This window comes from Trachymyrmex septentrionalis, unplaced genomic scaffold (assembly GCF_001594115.1).
Source record: "Trachymyrmex septentrionalis isolate Tsep2-gDNA-1 unplaced genomic scaffold, Tsep1.0 scaffold212, whole genome shotgun sequence".
In the NCBI taxonomy this organism is placed as follows: Eukaryota; Metazoa; Arthropoda; class Insecta; order Hymenoptera; family Formicidae; genus Trachymyrmex; species Trachymyrmex septentrionalis.
Genome location: NW_017305310.1, coordinates 243,660 through 251,269, shown reverse-complemented (window position 1 = coordinate 251,269; position 7,610 = coordinate 243,660). Strand labels below are relative to the sequence as shown.

General features: G+C 43.6%; 1 protein-coding gene across 1 annotated transcript in view; it reads right to left on the bottom strand.

Moving 5' to 3' along the window:
• Positions 1-7,120, bottom strand: part of LOC108748161 (headcase protein) — a 160,167-nt gene extending 153,047 nt beyond the window's left edge. Inside the window, exon 1 of the mRNA XM_018486191.1 lies at positions 5,360-7,120. Within this exon, the coding sequence (XP_018341693.1) occupies positions 5,360-6,129 (770 nt within the window). The 5' untranslated portion in view covers positions 6,130-7,120. The remainder of the gene's footprint in view (positions 1-5,359) is intronic.
• Between the last annotated feature and the right edge of the window lie 490 nt (positions 7,121-7,610).

Below are 7,610 nucleotides of genomic sequence, written 5' to 3'. Positions count from 1 at the left end.
TTTCTTCTCTCTCTCTCTCTCTCTCTCTCTCTCTCTCTAAAAATGTTTTCAGAATTTTTTATCAACTTTTTAGTACTTGCATTTTCTTATTTTTATTATCATGAGAAAATACGGTATTAAAAGATTCTAAAAAAATTCTCAGAACCTTATGAAAATAAAATAAATAATTTTTGTCTCTTACAGTTTTTCTGTAAAATTGACGGTAAGTGAGAAAAAAAATTATTAAAAACCAATATTTGGTCATTTTTAGTAATTAATATCTTGTTAATTATTGCGAAAATTGCAAAATAGTAATAAAACTTTTTTCTTCCCCTTGACCCATTCTACGTCCCCAACACGGCTCCGACCTTACTTAACAGACACCCTGTATATGTGTTATAACTAGAATACATATACATATGATTAATAATTACTGTAAGTAATAAATAATAAGAAAACGTTCTGATAACGTTTTTATATTAATCAATTAAAAACAAAGGAACGTAATAATTACTGGAAATAATTGTATTTACATGATATCTTTATTTCAATTTTACCTTTTTTTTATTTGTTAAAATTACTGATATGTAATAAAATAATAAGAAAATTATAATAATTTTATTTTGTATTTATAAATATATAATAATGGCGGAGATGATAACCACTACCACCACTAACGTAAATTCGCACGCTACGATCTTTTTAGACCGTTACAAACATATCAAATTTTATGTAGATATAAGCGTGTTAATTTACGTCATCTATTTTCACATATACTATACGAAAATACATTAACGAACATTTACATAAATAACAGGTAAAAATATAATAGTATCGATAAATTGAGAAAGATATAAATAGAAAACGAAAGAGTACGACAAAATGACCGGTACGCGATTACTCCCAGGTTATCTGCAAACGGCGAGATAAATCGAATAAACTCTCAATCGAGCAGATAGACAGCGCGTAGGTCAGAAGTTTAGGAAAATTCCGACGTTTTACAACGCGACGAAACAGGCCCAGAAAGAGGCCAGTTCCCGACCCGTCGAACTAGAGGAACATAAACAGAAATAGGACAGGTTTCCAAGGTTGTATCTATATATAGGACGCATACACGTATATACGGCACGCACATATTCATATACGCGAGGAGCGAAGTGCGTACTATGGGTTGGACCGCATCGTAATCGTCGTGTTCCGCCCTCTTCTCTCTCTCTCTCTCTCTCTCTCTCGCTGCCCTTCATCTACTCGCTCTCTTACCGGAGGTCTAGAGCAACCTAACACGTACGCGACTATACTACACACGCACGTAGTACGTACGCACATCGCAACATACTATGCCCCGACACCGCTCTATAGAGAACGACCTACGCGCGACGAGAAAACAGACCAGCGGCGTTCATTCATGCCCTCTCAAACGCACGTCCAGAGAGGTTACTTTACGACGCACGGACGTGAACAACGACTCGCCTTCGTTTCCTCCACGACGGCGCAACACGGCTCTTTTATTTCCCTCATGCAAAATATACCGCCGAACATAAATCGTCGCGTCAAGGAAAACAAATGTATCACAATTTTGGACCGTGTTGCGTCTCGTAACGTTAGAACCAGTCAAAATATAATCTACGTTAAGATCTTACGAACATTAGCCTGTAGATTGACCCAGAATTCACACACGAGGGAAAAAGAAGGGGAAGAAAAATTGTAACGTAGTACTCTTTTTTTCGAACGCGTGATGCGTCGATGCTATCTTTATGCAGTATCGTCAAGGTTAAGTAATTATTTATATTTTTAACGCGCCAACTCGAAATTGCCTGATAATTTTTTTTTACGACGAAATACAAAAATTAACTATTTTTATAGAAAGATCTTGTCACGTACAAATTCTCGCAAATTCAAGAAACGTAGTAGTGTGATACTTCGATCCTGACAATCTAATTTTACAATCGATTATGAAACAATGTTGATGATACTTGAAACAAGAGATATCTCAAACGTTTTAACAAAACTTCTGCATCGTGAGTTAAAAAGGTTACCGAATTTATTCCGCGCAAACTAATATTCTCTTTTGATATAAAAATTACGACGGCGAGTTTTGAACAAAGGAACTGCCGATGATCGCAGTACGCACAATACGAAACGTCAAAAAATTTCAACAAAGGCAATCGACCGAATAAAATTCACCCGGTTCATTCCGCCAATGCAACGTTTTAACAATTTCGCAGTTTCGATGTCCAATTTAAAATTTTAGTGCAAAAAAAAAAAACCGCGCGAGATTCATATTAATGTAAGATACAGATACTCTAAGAGCTTCTTTTCGAAAAAGCAAAGTCCCGATTACTTTTAGAACATTCTTTAAGCTTCGATTCTTTTTCTTTTTTTCAAACTTCCTACCCGTAATAAGATCCTGTTTCTTTGAAACGCTCTTGAAAAGTGGAATGGAGCCGTGCATATTTCAGAACTTCAGAGTGAGTTGCGCGCGAACCGGTTTCGCAAGCTCTTTCGCAAAAAACCGGCGAGCAACGATTAATATTTAAAAGTCAGTAGAGCGAATTAATCGGCGGTTGGGACCGCTATCGAATTTGCGCGAACTTCGGCGTTCGTTTCTGCCTCTTCCCCTTCCTCGAGAATTCTCGGTGTCGAATTTCACGAATCGATGAACTCTCCGTAAAGTCGAATGTCGTTGCTACTCTGTGCGATCTTGACGTTTGCCCGAACACTCGCAATGCGCAATACAATCGCGATACAACTTCGACAGGAGGTCCTTTTTAGGAGAATCTAGATGTAGCATAATGACGCGGCGAACCTTTCATCCGAGCCGAATCCCGACAACTTTCCTATCGACTATTTCTTCGATCATTTTGTTATCCGATGGCCTCGCATGACGTAAGAATATAAAATGTTATTCAACAACTTGGAGAGTTGTCACGAATGCAAAAAAAATGATACGGCTCTTATGATCTCTGACACATTAAGGCTACACGGTCAAAGTCTCACTGCTTTGAAGCGTTTGATTGCCTAATTGGAAGAATTTTGAACAAATGGACCAATCAAAAAACACTTTAAAGCATCGCATTGACCGTGTGTACCCCAAGTTACATCATGTTGCTACAAGGTTGAATTTCGATGCTGACCGACTGCTTGAAATTTTACTTCATCACCAACGCGTACGAAACTTCTTAACTTTATACATTACAGTCTATCGTTCAATAAGCGGTTAGTAATTCTTTAATACAACGTAGTCATCAAGAGCGAACACGACAGACTTTCGCGCTACTCTGACACAACCGAAGCTCTAGAGCTCTTTCAACCCTCCCTCGTTTTTTTTGGGGTCTCATTAAAGGCTTCCGCCTTATCCCTATTCTCAAGAACATATCTTCCGAGAATCTTCGCCATCATTTGGACACCATCTGCCGCGATGGAAATCGCGCGGTACGTTTTTATCTAAATATTTGGAGATCGTAAAACGTGGCGAGCGACAAACTCGTAAAAGAAACGGCTGGATTAACTACAGTCCGGTGGAACGCGGTTATGTAACAAGGAACCAAGTAGCAAGTCGAAACCGAATCCAATTTTGCTGCTATGCGTTTGCGCAAGGCGAGATTTATTCTCGTGTGGCCAGCGTTTGAAACGACGACGCGATTTAAAAATAGATAATATTCTGGAATATTCTTTTTGAATTTCATGATTTATATACGAGTTGCCGTAACGAACTTGCTTCTGCATAAAAAAAAAAAAAAAGAACGTTCAATATTAAATAGCGGAACTACTTTATTATTGCTCGAGTCTTTCTTAGCCACACCCAGTTTTTACATCATAAACATTAATATTGTAAGCAATCTCTACTTCTTATACACATTCTTTGAATTCCCATCTATCTATGAGCGGTTTACCAGTTTTTGTGAATTACGTTGAAAGACTTCGTCTTAGCGTCTTTCATTCTCACGCGTCTGCTTTAAGGTGTCGTCTTTCCCGGAAGACACACCCACTACTACCAAGAAGGCAGATTTCGACGGGAAAATGACTCCCAACGCGTTCCTTCTCATCTATCATTCTTATCCGAAGATTCGGCTTTTCTCTTTCTTTAGCGAAATCTCATTTGAGTTTCCGTGAAACTAACGATATCTTTCTATCTCACAAAAGTTTTGTCCGGAACATGTAAAAATATCCTTTACTAAATATTTGAATAATACTAACTTATCATTTACTTATGTTAAACAGAAAAAAAGTTTAATCAAGTTAATAATTCTTAAGAAATATATATTTACATTTAGCAGAATTTCAATTACTGCTCAAATCCAACATCTTACGTTAAAACAAATTCAATAAAATCAAGACTAAAATAGACCAAGATTTGAACCAAGATTATTGCTTATATACGAGTATATTATTGCTTGCAACATGTTTGTTTATGTATATTATGGTTGATTTAAGAATAGTCTTTCTTTCTGTGTAATACTTACGAAAATTTGTATTTTAATATAAAGTTCCTTTTATAAAAATAATTTAGCTTTGCTTGTTATAAAAGTTATCAGGCAATTTTCAGCTGCATTAAGAATGTGAATAATTACATAGCACTGTTAATGGCACTGTTGATATTAAAAAAAATGTAATACATTTTATAGGAAAACAAGAATAAATATATAGATAGAAGAACGTTGAATAAAAGGGAAGATTCCTTTCCTCTTTTACACATACATACACATATATACAATTTTGTGTGTGTGTGTGTGTGTGTGTGTGTGTGTGTAAAGGGTGTCTGTTAAGTAAGGTCGGAGTCGCATTGGGTCAAGAGGAACAAAAAAATTATATATCATTTTGCAATTTTCACAATAGTTAGCAAGATATAAATTAGTAAAAATGGCCGAATATTGATCTTTAATAATTTTTTTCTCAAATACTGTTAATTTTACAGAAAAACTGTAAGAGACAAAAATTGTTTTTTTTTTCATCTCATAAAGTTCTGAGAATTTTTTCAGAATTTTTTAATACCGTATTTCCTCACGATAATAAAAATAAGAAAATGCAGTACTGAAAAGTTGAGAAAAATTTCTGAAAACATTCTTAGAAAAGAAGTTCTATGAAAAGAAAATAAACAATTTTTATCTCTTATAGTTTTTTGGAAAAATCGTTAGTACTTGAGAAAAAAAAATTATAGAAGACCAATATTCGGCAATATTTCTGTAGTAATTAATATCTTGTCAACTATCGCGAAATTGACAAAATGGTACGAGACTTAATTTTTATTACTTAACAGACACCCTATACGACGCACGCATTTGTCAATCTTCCTTCGGTTCCACAAAGAAATCGTCCGCGGGGAAGGGCCAAATGCGGCGATGTTTTTTGTTCTAGAGACCAATAAGAGAAAAGTACTCACCTCGCGCGATCGCTGAAAAAGTCGACCTTGCTCTTCTTCTTCATGATAGCCTGCGGCTGATGAAGAGGGCTGACGCTGGGCTCGCTGGTGGCCGGCGGCGAGCTGGAACCGGTGCTGGATGACAAGGAGCCGGCTCTGCCGCGGCCGGCCTCGATCATCTGCGCCTCGCTGGTGCCGCGGCCGTTCGCGGCTACGACGTGGTTGCCGTGATTCGGCGGGCCGGCCGATACAGCCAGGCTCGGCCTGGTGTTCTGGCGGTTGCGCCGCTTCTTCTTCTTCGCCTCGTTTTCATCGGGGCGATTGCCGGGCACGTTGCCGAGACCGGGTGGCATCCAGTCGAGGTCCTTTTTGAGGTGGCCACGGCCGCAGCGGCAGCCGCACGCCTTGAACGCGAGATCGTAGCCCTTCTTCGTCCAGAGATTCTGATGACGCTGGCGCTCGGACCAGCTACGAGCGCGGCCGCAGCTTTTCAGATACGTCAGTACGGTCTGCTCCCAGGCGTCGAAGCACTCACGGTGCATGAACTGGCCGATCGGGCAATTGTCGTTGTTGCAGGTGACCTTGACCGCATCGTGCAGGGCGTTGAGACGGATGAGGGTGTCACCGCGCAGGCACTCGCCGGTCGGCGTGCAGCAGCGCGTCGTCTGGCTTGGGCCGAGCAGATTATCCATGGGATCGTTAGTGCCAATGCCACCGCCCCCGTTCTCCAGGAGGCCGCCGCCGCCGCCGCCACCGCCGTGGCCGCCGTTGGCGTGACGCCGCGGTGCCATGTAGGTGCTCTGCACTTTAAGATCAGGTGTCGTCTCCCGTTGCTTCTCGGACGTCGTTTTTTTCGATGACAGATGACGCCTCGCGATAGATTCGAACGCACACGCGCGCTTCGTTGTATCCGAAACGAAGATCAGGCTTGCTTCTCTACTCTTTCATCTCCAGGTGACACACCTCGCACGGTAGAGACGCGACGAGGAGGCGTGGACCGGTTCGCTCGATATCCAAGGCGATATCCAAGGCGCCGCCTCGCCGAAGAATCAAGGTCATTCGCGTGTCACAACGAGACACCGCTCGAGACACGACGTGACTCGAGTGTTCCTTAGTGCTTCTATCGACGCGCTGGTGCATCGGAGTCAAGGTCAGGGTGTGCTAGACCGCGACACAATGCGCCGCGGAGGAAAGCAAAAAGTCTCGAAATCGAAAGGTACGCTGCTTTGCTTCGTTGATTCGTTCACAGAGTCCCGGGACACAGATCCTCGTACGAGCGCGATCACAACGATGTCGCTCCTGCGCGCGCGAGACGACGAGTGTCTCTCGCCCGCCCGGCCCGGCTTCTCGAATGTCAGGGTCAACCGGCGCCGGAGTACGCTGTACGCGCCGCCCCGGCGTGCAACGCAATTTCCAACGGTGAGCGCGCGCGCGCGCCCGCGCGTCGCGTTTCACGACGGACCGCCGCGACGATTTAAATCGGCACACTTTAACGGTATACTCGAGCGCGGGGTACAGTCTGGGATGAAAGGGCGCACAACGTAGCGCTTGTCGACACCGAGGCTGCTTCGCTCTTCCTCTTCCTCTTCCTCCTCCTCCTCCTTCTTCTTCCTCACCGCCGCCCTTTTCCGTTCGTCTTCTTTCTCTTTATGCCGCTAACCGCTCCCGAGGATGAGACGGACGAACACACGGACACGCGAAAAACGCTCGCTCGCACGTAGGGTGCACCAGTCACTGAGAGAAGCCGGCGACGACAGCGTGCCGGCTGCCGCGGCGCCGAACGCGGGCGAGCGCGAAAGTGAGGCCCCATTGGGTGAAAGCGAAAGCAGCATGGTGGGGGTCACGGCTAGAGCGCCAATCGATGCGCGCCGTTGTCGCGTACCTCCGCGGGCGCACCGCGGCCGCGATGTAGTCCCGTCTCCCTCGCGCTCGCGATCTAGCGGTCCCCTCACTCCGCACCCCTCGCCACTGCTACGCCCGTTTCCCTTCTCTCTCTCTCTCTCTCTCGTCCCGGACGCGGCGTCTCTCTGTCCGTCGCGCGCGAACGCCGACCACCGCGCCGGGTACCTCGTTTTCTATCGTCTCGCTTGTTTCCTCGCCGCGTCTCGCTCGCTCTCGCCTCTCGCTGCGTACCACACGTACACAACGTACACAACGTAACACACGCCTCGCGCCGTTTTACTTTTCGAACCCGGCCCGGCCGGCAGCCCCGCGAATATAATTTGGTACTACGCACTTCGCGTGGATAATGTGTATGTGTGTGTGTGTGTGC